This window comes from Gobius niger (assembly GCF_951799975.1).
Source record: "Gobius niger genome assembly, chromosome: 22".
NCBI classification, from domain to species: Eukaryota; Metazoa; Chordata; class Actinopteri; order Gobiiformes; family Gobiidae; genus Gobius; species Gobius niger.
In genome coordinates, this window is record NC_136873.1 from 11217279 (window position 1) to 11235193 (window position 17915).

General features: G+C 44.2%; 1 protein-coding gene across 1 annotated transcript in view; it reads right to left on the reverse strand.

Moving 5' to 3' along the window:
* lamb2 (laminin, beta 2 (laminin S)) overlaps positions 1–16198 on the reverse strand; it is a 63072-nt gene extending 46874 nt beyond the window's left edge. Inside the window, exons 1-4 of the mRNA XM_079581012.1 lie at positions 16151–16198; positions 5460–5632; positions 4086–4221; positions 1800–1873 (exon numbers count right to left, since the gene is read on the reverse strand). Coding sequence (XP_079437138.1) covers positions 1800–1873; positions 4086–4221; positions 5460–5632; positions 16151–16181 — 414 coding nt within the window. The 5' untranslated portion in view covers positions 16182–16198. The remainder of the gene's footprint in view (positions 1–1799; positions 1874–4085; positions 4222–5459; positions 5633–16150) is intronic.
* Positions 16199–17915: the final 1717 nt, after the last annotated feature.

Sequence of the window (17915 nt, forward strand, 5' to 3'; positions counted from 1 at the left end):
AGGTTTAGACCAGGTTTGAACCAGTTAAGACCAGGTTTGGACTAGTTTAGACCTGGATTGGACCAGTTTAGATCAGGTTTGGATTAGTTTAGACCAGGTTTGGACCAGTTTAGACCTGGTTTGGACCTGTTTAGAACAGGTTTGGACCCGTTTAGAGCAGGTTTGGACCAGTTTAGAACAGGTTTGGACCCGTTTAGACCAGGTTTGGCCAGTTTAGAGCAGGTTTGGACCAGTTTAGACCAGGTTTGGACCTGTTTAGACCAGGTTTGGACCAGTTTAGACCAGGTTTGGACTAGTTTAGATCAGGTTTGGACTAGTTTAGATCAGGTTTGGACCAGTTTAGACCAGGTTTGGACCAGTTTAGATCAGGTTTGGACCAGTTTAGACCAGGTTTGGACTAGTTTAGATCAGGTTTGGACTAGTTTAGATCAGGTTTGGACTAGTTTAGACCAGGTTTGGACCAGTTTAGAACAGGTTTGGACCCGTTTAGACCAGGTTTGGCCAGTTTAGAGCAGGTTTGGACCAGTTTAGACCAGGTTTGGACCTGTTTAGAACAGGTTTGGACCCGTTTAGACCAGGTTTGGCCAGTTTAGACCAGGTTTGGACCAGTTTAGACCAGGTTTGGACTAGTTTAGATCAGGTTTGGACTAGTTTAGATCAGGTATTGACTGGTTTAGATCAGGTTTGGACTGGTTAAGACCAGGTTTGGACCAGTTTAGACCAGGTTTGGACCTGTTTAGACCAGGTTTGGACCTGTTTAGAACAGGTTTGGACCAGTTTAGACCAGGTTTGGACCAGTTTAGACCAGGTTTGGACCAGTTTAGATCAGGTTTGGACTGGTTAAGACCAGGTTTGGACCAGTTTAGACCAGGTTTGGACCTGTTTAGACCAGGTTTGGACCTGTTTAGAACAGGTTTGGACCAGTTTAGACCAGGTTTGGACCAGTTTAGACCAGGTTTGGACCTGTTTAGACCAGGTTTGGACCAGTTTAGACCAGGTTTGGACTAGTTTAGATCAGGTTTGGACTAGTTTAGATCAGGTATTGACTGGTTTAGATCAGGTTTGGACTGGTTAAGACCAGGTTTGGACCAGTTTAGACCAGGTTTGGACCTGTTTAGACCAGGTTTGGACCAGTTTAGACCAGGTTTGGACCAGTTTAGACCAGGTTTGGACTAGTTTAGATCAGGTTTGGACTAGTTTAGATCAGGTATTGACTGGTTTAGATCAGGTTTGGACTGGTTAAGACCAGGTTTGGACCAGTTTAGACCAGGTTTGGACCTGTTTAGACCAGGTTTGGACCTGTTTAGAACAGGTTTGGACCCGTTTAGACCAGGTTTGGACCCGTTTAGACCAGGTTTGGACCAGTTTAGACCAGGTTTGGACCAGTTTAGACCAGGTTTGGACCTGTTTAGACCAGGTTTGGACCTGTTTAGACCAGGTTTGGACCAGTTTAGACCAGGTTTGGACCAGTTTAGACCAGGTTTGGACCAGTTTAGACCAGGTTTGGACCAGTTTAGACCAGGTTTGGACTGGTTAAGAGCTGTTTTAGAGGAGGTTTCAATTGGTTTCGACCAGGTTTAGCTCAGATCTAGCTGGACTGGTGTGTGCTGGTTTAGATCCGGTTTAGACCTGGTTTAGATCAGGTTTAGACCAGTTAAAGGCAGGTCACTCAGAGGTGCTATAACACTGCTGTTTGTCCACATGCTTAGAACAAACAAAGGCTGTAGGAGCAACATTAAAGGGATAAACAGTGACATCTTTGCTTTAGCACAAGGACCAATAGAAACGCGGCGTCTCACCTTGAAGGTCATGATCAGGTGAGTGAAGTGAAACTCCGCCTCCAAATCCAGCTGCAGGTAAACGTCCGCTTTACCTGGAAATCACAGAGATCAGTGGATGCTTAAAACCACCCGCACTAACAGGTCAGTTTATACCTGAGAAGTGTGAAGTGTGACTCCTAAAGACCCAAAAACAGAAGCTGAAACAACCCTTTAATAGTCTGGTAGAGCCACTTTATCCAATCAGGTGTTTCTATAGACCCTTTAACTGGTGACATCATCAGTGACATCATCTGGAGGCAGGAAGTGATCAAGAGGAATAAGATTAAACTAAAACTAGCGATTATAAGTGTAAAACTGCAACTAAAGCATGTGGTCCTGTTGTGGCTGAAGGTGTCAGACCAAGAGGAACGGCATTTGAGACGATAAAATAAGGTTTATTTGATACCTCCAAAAACAGTTCGACATTTGTTTATCGTTACCATGACAACAGCTCCAATGGAAATAGATGAGAGTCTAACTTTCTGCCTCCAGCTAAGCCCGGATTGTTTACAAACAATTAAAGGGTCTGTACATCACGACCATTCAGTTCAAGTCTGTAAAACTCAACATATTCAGTTTGGACTAGTATAGGTTGGGGTTGGACTAGGTAGGGTTGGTTTATGCTGGTTTAGAGCAGGCGTGGCCCTGTTCCGACCTAGTTTGGACTGGTTTAGAGCAGTTTTAGACTGATTTGGAGGAGGTTTCGATTGGTTTGAACTGGTTTAGATCAGGTCTGGCTGGACTGGCGGGTCTAGACCTGGTTTGGACTGGTTTAGATCAGGTTTAGATCAGATTTGGACTGGTTTAGACCAGGTTTGGACTGGTTTAGATCAGATTTGGACTGGTTTAGATCAGGTTTGGACTGGTTTAGATCAGATTTGGACAGGTTTAGATCAGATTTGGACTGGTTTAGATCAGGTTTAGATCAGATTTGGACAGGTTTAGATCAGATTTGGACAGGTTTAGATCAGATTTGGACTGGTTTAGATCAGGTTTAGATCAGATTTGGACAGGTTTGGACCAGATTTGGACTTGTTTGGACCATATTTGGACTTGTTTGGACCAGATTTGGACTGGTTTGGACCAGATTTGGACCACTGACCCGCACTGACCCGCACTGAGGACCTCGGGGTCTGCAGAGTTCCTCTAAAACTGGCTGAATGACTTTCCAAATCACCGGCGGCAGATTCCACGTTTCATTCTCTGCAGAGGCCGGTGTTTCTTACAGATAACGGCGGCTTTGGGGATTCTCCCTGGTCATGCTTTGTCGTCTCATTGACACGCTTTAGAACATGTTTTAGAACACGCTTTAGAACCCGCTTTAGAACATGTTTACACTCTGTGAGGAGCAGCTGCTGTTAAAGGGAGTTCTTCTATTTTGGATGAAAGGAAATGTCTCAGTGATGAGGTTCACAGAGGCTCCACTGTCCTCACGAGCGGGACAAATATAGACCCGTCGCTCTGGGGCCTGTTTCAGCTCCAGGAGTCACAGACAGAGGTTAAAGCGGCTTTAACTCCAGTCACTAACGTGGGTTAAAGACGATGAAACCAAACATGCTCCACCCCCTCCCGAGCTCCACCCCCTCCCGAGCTCCTCCCCCTCCCGAGCTCCACCCCTGAGCTTCACAGATGAAATCCTCTCCCTCAGACCCGGCCCAGGACCAGCTTTATTCCTCCTCGTTTTCCGTTTAGACGTGTTTCCAATGACATCACGCATGGTTCCGGCCGCCATTTTGAATACCGAAGTAGAATTGTGCCGTAACATGTAACAGTATCTCCCTCAGGATGAAAGAAAAGAGGAAAAACAGAAAACCGTTCTCTGTGATTTTTACAGTTTGTCAACAGAGTCTCAGTCTGAGTCAGTGTTTAAGCTGCTCAAGACGTTAGCATGCTACCAGCTAGCAACTGGCTTTAACACGATAAACACGTGTGTCTCACATGTATGACACTGAGGAAATACTACAGTAACAGCTCTGACCTCTGACCTCTGTCACATGTTTATCCAAGCCAGATGTTTGGAGTGTGTTCAGGGCTTTCTCCTGAAGAGGCTGATCGTGTTGAAGCTAAATGCTAACCGGCAGCATGCTAACATCTTGAGCAGCTTAACACTGACTCACTGGGGTCGTGTTTTTACTGTTTTCTTCTTGAGCAATAATTCCGACTTCATAAAAATGCCTCTGTCCATCAGTCAGAGTACAGATTACACTCCGGTATTCAAAATGGCCGCCACAACAACACAAGTCCCACGACTGCAGGGCTCCTCACCGTTCTCCGACTGCCACCAGCTCTTCTTGCGGTGCGGTTTGAAGGTGGTGATGACGTTCTCCACGCGGTGGTTGATGGTGTTGTAGACGGGGTCGTACGGGCGGCGGGAGTCGCAGAAGAAGCACTTTTTCTCCTCCTGAACGAAAGCAAGAAAGACGGATAAACGACAGGTGAAGATGGAATAAATAACTGTAGTGACATCGAGGTGAAACGTCTGCTGTCGACACTGATGAAGTTAGTTTGGTTTATTGAGGAACACGTTTCTTCAGATCCTCAGAGACGGGAAAGTTAAAGGAATGATGGTTCAGGTGTCTTTTTTTCCCATCATTTTTTTGTTGGGTATTCAACTCATTTTTGTAACTTTTTTGTAATTTTTTTGTCATTTTTTTGTCACATTTTTGTCATTTTTTCATCAATTTTTTTGTCACTTTTTTGTCACTTTTTTGTAATTTTTTTTTCTCATTTTTTGTCATTTTTTGTCACATTTTTGTCACATTTTTGTCATTTTTTTTCTAATTTTTTGTCATTTTTTGTCAAATTTTTGTCATTTTTCCATCATTTTTTTTGTTGGGTATTCAACTCATTTTTGTAACTTTTTTGTTATTTTTTTGTTATTTTTTTGTCATTTTTTCATACATTTTTTGTTATTTTTTGTCAAATCTTTCATCAATTTTTTGTCAAATTTGTTATCACATTTTTGTCACATTTTTGTCATTTTTTCATCATTTTTTTGTCATTTTTTGTCAATTTTTTTTGTCACTTTTTTGTCACTTTTTTATCACATTTTTGTCACATTTTTGTAATTTCTTTGTCACATTTTTGTCATTTTTTCATCAATTTTTTGTCATTTTTTGTCAAATTTGTTATCACTGTTTTGTCACATTTTTGTCATTTTTTCATCAATTTTTCGTCATTTTTTTGTCACATTTTTTGTTATTTTTTGTCAAATGTTTTGTTCTATTTTGTCAAATTTAATCACTTTTTTGTCACATTTTTGTCATTTTTTTTGGTCATTTTTTGTCACATTAACGACAGGTGAAGATGGAATAAATAAATGTAGAGGTGAAACGTCTGCTGTCGACACTGAAGAAGCTAGTTTGGTTTAGAACAAACAGACGGGAAAGTTAAAGGAATGATGGCTCAGGTGTGGGTGTGGCTCAGGTGTGGGTGTGGCTCAGGCGTGGGTGTGGCTCAGGCGTGGGTGTGGCTCAGGCGTGGGTGTGGCTCAGATGTGGGTGTGGCTCCGGTGTGGTTGTGTCTCAGGTGTGGGTGTGGTTCCGGTGTGTGTGTGGCTCAGGTGTGGGTGTGGCTCCGGTGTGTGTGTGGCTCCGGTGTGGTTGTGTCTCAGGTGTGGGTGTGGTTACACGCTCTGACCTGCAGGTGGCTGACGATGCAGTAGCTCTCCTTCTTCCTGGAGCCGCAGGTGGACGAGGCCGCCAGGCTCCGGTCTCTGCCCACCAGGAGGTCTCCTGTTGCCGGGTAACAGCTGCCCTGGGCGCAGCCGTGGGCGTGGTCAGGCTCCTGGGCGCCGCACGCCACCGCCAGCGCTGATGAACACAGACAGAGGCGTCATTATGAAAACACATCTGCAGATTTCAGTCCCAGTTTGAGTCTCATGATGATGAACGATCTCCCGGCGGGACGTCCCAGCGCAGGAGGGTGCGAGGGAGTGAGAGGAAACAGGAGGGAGCTCTTTATCGGCTCTTATCTGCAGGAAGTGACTGAAACCAGCCGCTCTAATCTCCACTGCCTCCGACGTCCTCCACACGGCCAGAGGGGGCGCTGTCCGGCTGATGAGTGAGATCGACCATGTGGAGAGTGGGAAGATAGTGGGGATTTAGGTTCTTCCACTGGCACAAAGTAAAACCACACATTTAAACCTGGATCTGAACCAATGAAAAGAAAATCTGACAGAAAACATGCAGTTCATTTACATACAGTCCCGAGACCAGCTGAAAAATGAACTTACAAGAAGACACCGGCCTTTAACCTCTTAACTCCCGCCTGAACCGAGAGGAACTTTTTCCTCATCAGATTTTATTTTTCCCATCATTTTTTTTGTTGGGTTTTCAACTCATTTTTGTCACTTTTTTGGTCAAATTTTTGTCATTTTTTTTTTCATTTTTTGTCATTTTTTTAAATCAAATTTTCATATTTTTTTGGTCACATTTTTATCATTTTTTCTTCCATTTTTTATCAATTTCTTGTGACATTTTTGCCCCTTTTTCATCCATTTTTCGTCACTTTTTTGGTCAAATTATTATCACATTTTTCGTCTTTTTTTATTAATTTTTTGTAATTTTTTGTCCTTTTTTTAAATCAAATTTTCATAATTTTTTTGTCAACTTTTCATCAAATGTTTGTCGTTTTTTCTTCCATTTTTTATCAATTTTTTGTCACTTTTTTTGTCAAATTTTTATCACTTTTATGTCATTTTTTGTCACATTTTTGTCACATTTTCATCAATTTTTTTGTCATTTTTTCGTCAATTTTTTTGTAATTTTCTTGGTCAAATTTTTGTCTCATTTTTTTTCATTTTTCTTCCATTTTTCATCAATTTTTCGTCACTTTTTTGGTCAAATTATTATCACATTTTTTGTCGCATTTATGTCATTTTTTTGTTGATTTTTTGTAAAATTTTATCACTTTTTTGTAATTTTTTTTGTCTTTTTTTCAAATCAAATTTTCATAATTTTTGGGTCAATTTTTCATCAAATGTTTGTCATTTTTTGTCAAATTTTTGTCATTTTTTGGTCAAATTTTTATCACATATTTGTCTCATTTTTTGTCACATTTTTGTCATTTTTCAATCAAATTTTCATAAATTTTTGGCACATTTTTGTCAATTTTTCATCAAATTTTTGTCATTTTTTTGTCCATTTTTCGTATTTTTCTTGGTCAATTTTTTATCACATTTTTGTCATATTTTTGTCATTTTTTCTTCCATTTTTTGTCAATTTCTTGTGTCATTTTTGCCACTTTTTTATCACATTTTTGGCAATTTTTTGTCATTTTTTCTTCCATTTTTTGTCAATTTCTTGTGTCATTTTTGCCACTTTTTTATCACATTTTTGGCAATTTTTTTATTCAAATTTTCATATTTATTTTGTAAAATTGTTGTCATATTTTTGTCCACTTTTCATCTTTAAGATTAGGGTCAGGTTAGAACCTCCTCGATGATGAGAGACTGTTATTTATCCTGTAACGTTTTCCTTTTGTTCCTGATCTCAGTATCGTCTGAATCGTCTAAAACCTCAGTGGTGTTTTCAGAGGTGGTTCTCAAACGCTCAGCGGACCCGGACGAGGCCTCTGTAGAAGGTTCTCAAACGCTCAGCGGACCCGGACGAGGCCTCAGTAGAAGGTTCTCAAACGCTCAGCGGACCCGGGCGAGGCCTCAGTAGAAGGTTCTCAAACGCTCAGCGGACCCGGACAGACGGGAATAAGAGCGACTGAGAGAGTCGGGTTTCAGAGACAAGAATAGAAGCTTTTTCAGACTCGGCTCAGGGAGAGTCTGAGGCCCAGGCCCAGAGACAGGACGACAGAAAAGTACACAGTAAAGTACAGTAAAGTACAGAAAACTACAGAAAACTACAGAAAACTACAGAAAACTACAGTAAAGTACAGAAAACTACAGAAAACTACAGAAAACTACAGAAAACTACAGTAAAGTACAGAAAACTACAGTAAAGTACAGAAAACTACAGTAAAGTACAGTATAGTAAAGTACACATAACTGCAGTATAGTACGGTAAACTACACCAGGTCAAAGGTCGCTCATGCAGCACATTTAACCTCCAGCACATTTTCTCCACTTCAGCTTTGCTCAAATCTAAAAGCTTCTCGGCTGGAGCTCACAGACCAGAGGCATTTGAAAGCTAAGACCTACAAAACCTTTCCTCCAGTTGTTGCCACTTTCTCGCACTTTGATCCGGGTTTGGACGCCAGAAAACAAAGATAAAGAAAGTAAACCTGAGAGAAAGAAAAGTGGACATGTTTAACTCAAATAAACTGTATTTATAATATTGTATTTTCGTCTCTAAACCCGGGTGTTTGTGCTGAACAGATGCAGCTCATCCCTGTCAGACTGAGGCGGAGCTGGGAGACAGCTGAGAGGGAGGGGGGACGAGGGGGGGGACGAGGGGGGGCAGGGGAGAGTCTGAATCAGTGACAGAGAAAGGAAACATGTGCTCGGCTGAAACAGGTGCAGACGGGACGAGGGGGGGGGAGGCAGGAGACGAGTGGGGGAGAAGTCGTGACCATTTCCTGGATCTTGTGATCGGTTCTCGTCTTCATGGTCGAACCCCCGCCTGAACCGTTTCTCCAGTTCAGCTTTACCCAAATCCAAAAGCACAAAAAGTGGCAAAAGAGCGACAGAAACACACGACTAAAGAGAGACGGAAAAGCCACGAAAACCTGACGAGAAAAGCCACGAAAGAGCAACAAAAACGGGGGAGACTTAGCTTTCAAATCAGGTGTTACACTGGCCTACGGGCTGTGGGAAGCTTTTTCACTGCAAAAAGTGCCCGACTAAAAACAAGGAAATAAATCTTAAAATAAGACGTTTTGTCTTGAAAGATTCTGCCAACGGGGTAAAGCATTTTTTTCTTGTTAAGAATTCTTATTTCTACAATATTGTTCTGATCAAAAAACAAGAAAGAAACACTAAATTTAAGCAAATAAATAACTAGAATTAAGCAAAATGTCCTCAGAAAATGGAATCATTTAAGGAAAACATTCTTATTTAGTGAAAAAGTTTGGGATATTTTACTTTAATGTTGCTTGATTTGAGTAAAATGTTCTAAATTACACATTTTTGAGCAAAATGTTGTTAATAAATACTAATATTTAAGGAAAGTATTGCAGCGCCCGGAGACCCGCCTCCATGATGTGGAGCCAGGCTGATGGTCAGAATCACCTGCTGGAGGATTCACCTATTGTACATGTTTTTAGTGGCAGACATGGGGAGAACATGCTCCACACAGAAAGGCCCCGTCCTGGTGGGAATCGAACCCAGGACCTTCGAGCTGTGAAGCTGAGGCTCTAACCGCTGTGCCACCGAGCCGCCCACTTTAAAGAATGGAATGTTTTATCTGTCTGTGAGAATCAGTTCTTACATTAAGAGTTTTGATCTGAGTTTTTCTTAAAATAAGAAAAAATATTCTTTGTCTAAAACTGAAGAAGATTCACAGTTTTTCTTTGTTACAAGAAAAATATCATGTTTTTAGCAAATTTATCTGAACAAGAAATGACTGGATTTTATTTCCTAAAATAAGATTTTTTTTCTCAAGAAAACTTAACTTAAGACATTATTACTTTTTAGGGAAAAAATAAGAACTTATTTCTTAAAGTAAGACATTTTTTACTTGCTTAGAATCCACTTTTTGCAGTGTAGATTTGGGTAAAGCTGAGCTGAAGATGTGCTCGGTTAGAGGCGGGGCTTAGAGGTTAAGATTTAGACTTCAGCAGCAGAAACACTACACTAACCATTTCCAAAACGTTATAAAACTTTACCAAAAAATGTCTTCAAAAATTCCAACATTTTCCAAAAAAAATTCAAAAAGTTTTCTAAATATTTTCAAAAATGCTCAAAATTTCCCAACATTGTAAAAAAAAAAAAAAAATGCTCCAAAAACTTTCCCAAAATGTTCCCAAGTGCAGTAAAGGCTGATGTTCTTCTGCAGATCCTGAAGAGGTTCCTCCTGATGGCGTGAGGAGCTCCGCCCTGGAGTCTGCAGCTCAGGCTCATGTGGTTCCTCTGTCTCAGCGTCAGGAGCAGATCTGAACTCCTCCAGATGTGAGTCTGTAAACCAAACATGGCGTCCGGTTTGGGAGCCTCAGGATCTCAGGCTCTGCAGCCGAGTGTGAGGAGACCGGGGTGAGGATCAGCTCCTCCAAACCCCAGGCCATGGTTCTCCTTCCCCTCTACAGGTCTGTGGGGAGTCCTCGCCTCTGGGGGAGGAGTTCCAGCATCTCGGGGTCTTGTTCTCAGTGAGGGACAGACGGATCGGGGCGGGGTCAGCAGTGATGCGGTCGCTGGATCTGTCGTGGTGAAGAGGAGCTGAGTCGACCCCGCCCTCACCTGTGGTCATGTGATCTGGGTAATGACTGAAAGGACAAGATCGCAGATACAAGCGGCCGAGCTGAGCTTCCTCTGCAGGGGGGCTGGGGGTGAGGAGCTCAGTTACCCGGGAGGAGCTCTGAGTTGAGTCACTGCTCCTTCACGTCTAATAAAGGAGCAGCTGAGGTGGCTCGGAACCTTCCAGTCATGTCCTACTGGGAGGAGGCCCAGGACACGCTGGTGGGACTATGTCTGTGTGGCCTCTGGGTCAGAACATCTGGAGGAGGTGTCTTTTTTGTGTTAACTTATCTTAATTTAGTCTTAGTCCTTTGACAAAAATGTAATTCAATTTTAGTCTAGTTTTAGTCGACTAAATTTAAGACTAATGTAGTGGACTTTGCATTGATAATATTGATTATAATCATATTTAATGTTGTTCCTCTGCTTCATGGAGCTGCTCCACATGAACAAAGCTCAGAGCTGATCCTTTAGAGCAGTGGTTCTCAACCTTTTAGAGCCGCGACCCCCCACCCCGGTCAGACCATGGGAAAAACAGGGACATTAACCCCTTAACCCCCACCTGAACTGAGAGCATTTTCTCCAGTTTGGCTTTACCCCAATCCAAAAGCTTCTGGAAAAAAGGGGAGAAAATAGGAACAAAACTGAGACGAAAACAATGATGGAAATGTGACAAAAAAGGGACGAAAAATGGATGAAAAAATGACAAAAAATGTAGCAAAAAAATGACCAAATTTGATAAGAAATTGACGAAAAGATGAAGAAAATGTGACAAAATGTGACACAAAAATTACAAAAAATTGATAAAAAATTGACAAAAAAATCACAAATGAAACAAAAAAATGACAAAAATTTGATAAAACAAATGACAAAAAAATAACCAAAATTTGATAAAATTTGATGAAAAGATGAAGAAAATGTGACAAAATGTGACACAAAAATTACAAAAATGTGACAAAAAAGTGACGAAAAATTGATGAAAAAGTGGCAAAAATGTCACAAGAAATTGACAAAAAAAAGTTACTAAAATATGACAAAAATTTGACAAAAATTTGACAAAAATTTGACGAAAAATGACAAATAAAGTGACAAAAATGAGTTGAACACCAACAAAAAAATGTGAGGAAAAAGATCCTCTGGGTTCTTTTACTTTAGTTTTAGTCCAATTTTAGTCACAAAAATATCACTTTGACTCAAATTAAGACTAAATATTTCTTCTGCCTCCGGCCCGGATAAAGAGGAAGGATGGATTTTATAACTAAATCCAGTTTGTCTCCACAGTTTGAAGCGGTTTCTGGTAGGTCTGTCACATCCACAGCTGGACATCCACATCTCCATGATCTCTCCTCAGCATCTGGCCTTAAACTGCTCCAGATGTGCGGCTGCTGTTCCTGCAGGAGCGTCCCCCGGGGGAGCTCATTACACGTCTGTAGACCAGAAATAACCTCCCGTCCCTTTAAAGCCGCAGCCTTACATGTTCGGCCTGGAGGAGCCGACCATGTGTGGGTGTGAGAGCGTTGTCAGGGGGATTCCGTGCGCCCAAAACATGTCAGTGTTTGTGAATGAAGACCAGGAGCCACACAGACATGTTCTACAGACATGTTCTACAGACATGTTCTACAGACATGTTCTACAGACATGTTCTACAGACATGTTCCAGACTGATGGAGAGGCACGTCCTGGAAACATCTCAGACTCAAAGCCACAAAACATCAGAGGATAAAGGTTTGGCTCTGACAGATCTGACGAGGAGAATCTGCAGCTCAGACTTTAGGAAACAGGATCATGTCAGGGATAAGATCTGAGGAGCTCAGCCTCGACCTGCTCAAAACAACCTCCTGAATGACCTCCTGAAAAACCTCCTGAATGACCTCCTGTGCCGCCTCAAAAAAAAGTGTAAACACAGCACCTCCCTCCCCCGGCACTTCACTTCTGCCCATCATTGTCCGACTTCCTCCCCTCCCTCTCTTTCTCTTTCTCTCCCACTCTTTCTCTCCTCTCTCTCCTCTCTTTCCCTCCACTCTCTCCCACTCTTTCTCTCTCCTCCCTCTCTCTCCCCTCTCTTTCTCTCTCCTCCCTCTCTCTCTCTCTCTTTCCCTCCTCTCTTTCTCTCTCTCTCCTCTCTTTCTCTCTCTCCCTCTCTTTCCCTCCACTCTCTCTCTCTCTCTCTCTCCTCTCTCCCCCTCCTCCCCTCTCTCTCTGTTTTATAGATTTAGAGCCATTGTTGAGTTGATCCCGTTGCTTCCTGAGCGCGGCTGCTGCACAAAAGGGAAACTCTCTCTCTCTCCGTCACCGCTCTCCCCCGCCCTCCCCCGCTCCCGGGTATCGGATCGGTTCGGGTGCTTAGTATCGGTATCGGAACAACCCTAGAAATCAGAGAGTCTTTAAAAACTTTCCAAACGTAAACAGTGGGAGAGACGAGCAGAGCAGATGTTTCCAAAACCACCAGGATCATGATGCAGAAGATCTCAGAAGATACAATACTCGATACCACGTGTGACCAAAGCCACCTCAGAAGCACTGATGGTTCTTTACTTTAGGGACAATGTTCAGGTTCGGCCCTCGGGTGTTTTGAGAATGATGAAGACGGGTTTTAAACACTCCACATGGAAGGAGTGGGAGGAGCCACATGGAAGGAGTGGGAGGAGCCACACGGAAGGAGTGGGAGGAGCCACATGGAAGGAGTGGGAGGAGCCACATGGAAGGAGTGGGAGGAGCCACACGGAAGGAGTGGGAGGGGCCACATGGAAGGAGTGGGAGGGGCCACATGAAAGGAGTGGGAGGGGCCTCATGGAAGGAGTGGGAGGAGCCACATGGAAGGAGTGGGATGAGCCACATGGAAGGAGTGGGATGAGCCACATGGGAGGAGTGGGAGGAGCCACATGGAAGGAGTGGGAGGAGCCACATGGAAGGAGTGGGAGGAGCCACATGGAAGGAGTGAGAGGGGCCACATGGGAGGAGTGAGAGGGGCCACATGGAAGGAGTGGGAGGAGTGGGAGGAGCCACATGGAAGGAGTGGGAGGAGCCACATGGAAGGAGTGGGATGAGCCACATGGGAGGAGTGGGAGGAGCCACATGGAAGGAGTAGGATGAGCCACATGGGAGGAGTGGGAGGAGCCACATGGAAGGAGTGGGATGAGCCACATGGAAGGAGTAGGAGGAGCCACATGGAAGGAGTGGGAGGAGCCACATGGAAGGAGTGGGAGGAGCCACATGGAAGGAGTGGGAGGGGCCTCATGGAAGGAGTGGGAGGAGCCACATGGGAGGAGTGGGAGGAGCCACATGGAAGGAGTGAGAGGGGCCACATGGGAGGAGTGGGAGGAGCCACATGGAAGGAGTGGGAGGAGTGGGAGGAGCCACATGGAAGGAGTGGGAGGAGCCACATGGAAGGAGTGGGAGGAGCCACATGGAAGGAGTGGGAGGGGCCACATGGAAGGAGTAGGAGGAGCCACATGGAAGGAGTGGGAGGAGCCACATGGAAGGAGTGGGAGGGGCCACATGGAAGGAGTAGGAGGAGCCACATGGAAGGAGTGGGAGGAGCCACATGGAAGGAGTGGGAGGGGCCACATGGGAGGAGTGGGAGGGGCCACATGGAAGGAGTGAGAGGAGCCACATGGGAGGAGTGGGAGGAGCCACATGGGAGGAGTGGGAGGGGCCACATGGAAGGAGTGAGAGGAGCCACATGGGAGGAGTGGGAGGAGCCACATGGAAGGAGTGGGAGGAGCCACATGGAAGGAGTGGGAGGGGCCACATGGGAGGGGCCACATGGAAGGAGTAGGAGGAGCCACATGGAAGGAGTGGGAGGAGCCACATGGAAGGAGTGGGAGGGGCCACATGGAAGGAGTAGGAGGAGCCACATGGAAGGAGTGGGAGGAGCCACATGGAAGGAGTGGGAGGGGCCACATGGAAGGAGTAGGAGGAGCCACATGGAAGGAGTGGGAGGAGCCACATGGAAGGAGTGGGAGGGGCCACATGGAAGGAGTGAGAGGAGCCACATGGGAGGAGTGGGAGGAGCCACATGGGAGGAGTGGGAGGAGCCACATGGAAGGAGTGGGAGGGGCCACATGGAAGGAGTGAGAGGAGCCACATGGGAGGAGTGGGAGGAGCCACATGGAAGGAGTGGGAGGAGCCACATGGAAGGAGTGGGAGGGGCCACATGGGAGGAGTGGGAGGGGCCACATGGAAGGAGTAGGAGGAGCCACATGGAAGGAGTGGGAGGAGCCACATGGAAGGAGTGGGAGGGGCCACATGGAAGGAGTGAGAGGAGCCACATGGGAGGAGTGGGAGGAGCCACATGGAAGGAGTGGGAGGGGCCACATGGGAGGAGTGGGAGGAGCCACATGGAAGGAGTGGGAGGAGCCACATGGAAGGAGTGGGAGGAGCCACATGGGAGGAGTGGGAGGAGCCACATGGAAGGAGTGGGAGGAGCCACATGGAAGGAGTGGGAGGAGCCACATGGGAGGAGTGGGAGGAGCCACATGGAAGGAGTGGGAGGGGCCACATGGAAGGAGTGAGAGGAGCCACATGGAAGGAGTGGGAGGGGCCACATGGGAGGAGTGGGAGGAGCCACATGGGAGGAGTGGGAGGAGCCACATGGAAGGAGTGGGAGGGGCCACATGGGAGGAGTGGGAGGAGCCACATGGAAGGAGTGGGAGGAGCCACATGGGAGGAGTGGGAGGAGCCACATGGGAGGAGTGGGAGGAGCCACATGGAAGGAGTGGGAGGAGCCACATGGGAGGAGTGGGAGGAGCCACATGGGAGGAGTGGGAGGAGCCACAGAGGACATTCTGCAGAGGCTCCTGTCCTCCAGTAAACACTAAACACTACAGTGTCACCTTCAGATCAGCAGATTCTTCACAGAGGAGGAGGAGGAGGAGGAGGAGGAGGAGGAGGAGGAGGAGGAGGAGGAGGAGGTGGTTCATAAAGAAGTTGTTGTGATGAACCTGAGTCTGGATCGTCTGAGCCACAGAGAAGATTCTAAACTCTGGGCCAGACTTTGTTTCATGAGAATCAGATTCACAGATATTTTTACCTAAAGTCGAAACAGTTTAATGTAGAGACGTTAATGTAGAGCCGGACATGAGTCTGAGGTTTGTTTTGTGTTTTCATCTAAAAGTAGGCGTTTTATTCATTTCTATGGACAAAAAGTGCAGATATTTAAAAAAAAATAAAAAATAAAACCTCAGAATTCTTCCAGACCCAAAAAGTTAAAATTAAATTAAATAAAAAAAAATATTCTGCAATTTCCTAAACATTTAAATTTTTCCCAAAAAAAATCCCAAACTTAAAAAATAAATAAATAAAAACAGTCCCAAACTTTACTAACACTTTTCCAAACTCAAACAAAAATGTAAAAAAAAAAAAAAAAAAAAATTTTGAAAATTGAAAATCTAAATGTTTCAACAAAAATATTCTGCAATTTTCCAAAAATTTCCCAAAAAAATTCAAATAAAAAAACGTTGCAAACTTTACCAAAGACTTTTCCAAACTCTTCCAAACCAAAATGCTAAAAATCAAGAAAAATAAACAAAAAGTCTAAACGTTTAAAAAAAAAATCTGCAATTTCCAAGTTTTTCCCAAAATTTCCAAAAACGTAAAAAAAAAAAAAAAACCTAAAACTTTGCAATTTTTTCCAAACTTTTTCACATTAAACAAATAAAAAAAAAATGTAAAAAACAAAACAAAAAAAACAGCAATTTCCCCAAACCTTTTTCACATTTTTCATTTTTTCCCCAAAACTTTCCAAACTTTGCCAAACTGTCTCCCACAAAATGACCATATTTGGATTACACTGTTACTCAGAGAAGAAAGTGTGTTTTTTCCTCTGAAGATGAACCTGCTCCTGCTCACTGAGCCGCTTCTGAAGATCATCATGAGGTTCAGGGGATTAAACTCAGGACTTCAAAGCCCGGCCCCCCCTGAAGACCCGCCCCCCCCTGAGGAGCCGGCCCCCCCCCCCTGAGGACTCGGGACGTTGTTTTTGACTCACCCCAGAGCAGAGTGAGGGCCGTCCAGATCATCTCCTCCACGGCCTCGTGACCTGCAGCCACAGGAGAAGACGTTCAGTACAGGAACACAGACTTCAGTTTAAAGTGATAATACAGTCAAGTGTCCTCCCGCGTTGACCAATGAGACGAGCTTTTCCTGTGAACCATCCAATCAGGAGGGGAGGGGGAGGAGCTCTTCTCATTGTGCAAAGTAAGAAGGGGAGGAGCTTACTTTCACATCAGCCTATGTCTCCTCCCTTTGACACGCAGAAACATCTGTACATCTGTCTTTTCAAACTAAACCTAGCTCAGCTTTACCCAAATCTGAAAGGTCACATCCTATAGGGCTGTGTAACACCTCATTTGAAAGCTAAGACCCACAAAACTGATCTTTTTCCTCGCGCTGTTGCTGTGTTGTGTCTCCTTTTGTATGTTTTTTTTCTTTTCTCTTTTTTTTTCATTTTTGTCTAATTTTCGTCACATTTTTGTTGAATTTTTGTCATTTTTTTGTTGAATTTTCGTCATTTTTTGTTGAATTTTCGTCACGTTTTTTGTTGAATTTTTGTTGAATTTTCGTCATTTTTTGTTGAATTTTTGTCATTTTTTGTTGAATTTTTGTTGAATTTTTGTTGAATTTTTGTTGAATTTTTGTCACTTTTTTGTTGAATTTTCGTCACTTTTTTGTTGAATTTTTGTCATTTTTTTGTTGAATTTTCGTCACTTTTTTGTTGAATTTTTTTTCAATTTTTGTTGAATTTTTGTCACATTTTTGTTGAATTTTTGATATTTTTTTGTTGAATTTTTGTCACATTTTTGTCACATTTTTGTTGAATTTTTGTCACATTTTTGTTGAATTTTTGTTGAATTTTTGTCACATTTTCGTCATTTTTTGTTGAATTTTTGTCACATTTTTGTTGAATTTTTGTCACATTTTTGTTGAATTTTTGTTGAATTTTTGTTGAATTTTCGTCACTTTTTCGTTGAATTTTTCATATTTTTGTTGTTTTTTAAATTATTTTTTCTATCATTTTTTGTTTTCTTTTCATCCTCCTTTTCTGCTATTTCGTTGCTTTTCTTTTCAGCTGTTAGATTTGGGTAAAGCTCGGTTGAGGCGGGACCGGTGGCCCCTCTGTGCTCCTCCAGACTGGACACATCCGCCCCTGGCTCAGACCTAAGACTCACCTACGATCTTTCCATCCTCATGTTCCTGTCGCTGTTTTGACGCTTTAAAAACACTTTCAGATTTGGGTAAAGCTGCAGAAAACGTTCTCAGATTCACCCGGAGTAAAAGTACAAGTACAAGTACACACACTGCAGTAAGTACAAGAGTAAAAGTAACCTGGGCTCGTCTCTGATGGCGCTGAGGAAACGCGCGCTCTCTCCGCGCTTTGGAAACTTTTACGCACCGGCGGTTCCTCCGGGGTCTGACCGGGGTCTGACCGGGGGGCAGGCCGGGCTGAGGGCGCTGTGAGGCGGGCAGAGAGGCGCTCTGTCCCCGGGCTCAGCGTGTTCCTGGAGCTCGGTGTTAGGAGGATATAACAGTCTCCTCCTCTTCGCTGTTTCACTTGTTGCTGTTCCTGCGGAGTGAGGAGTGAGGAGTGAGCGGGGACTGCGGAGGAGGGAGGGGGGGGAGGAGTGAGGGAGGGGGGGAGGAGAGGGGGAGGGGCAGGAGTGGGGGAGCCCTCGGAAGTTCCCTCCGCGCCTCCACTTGCCTCCCGTGCGTCAGAGGCGTTTGTTGTGAGACTGAGCGGATCGGCTCCTTTTGGA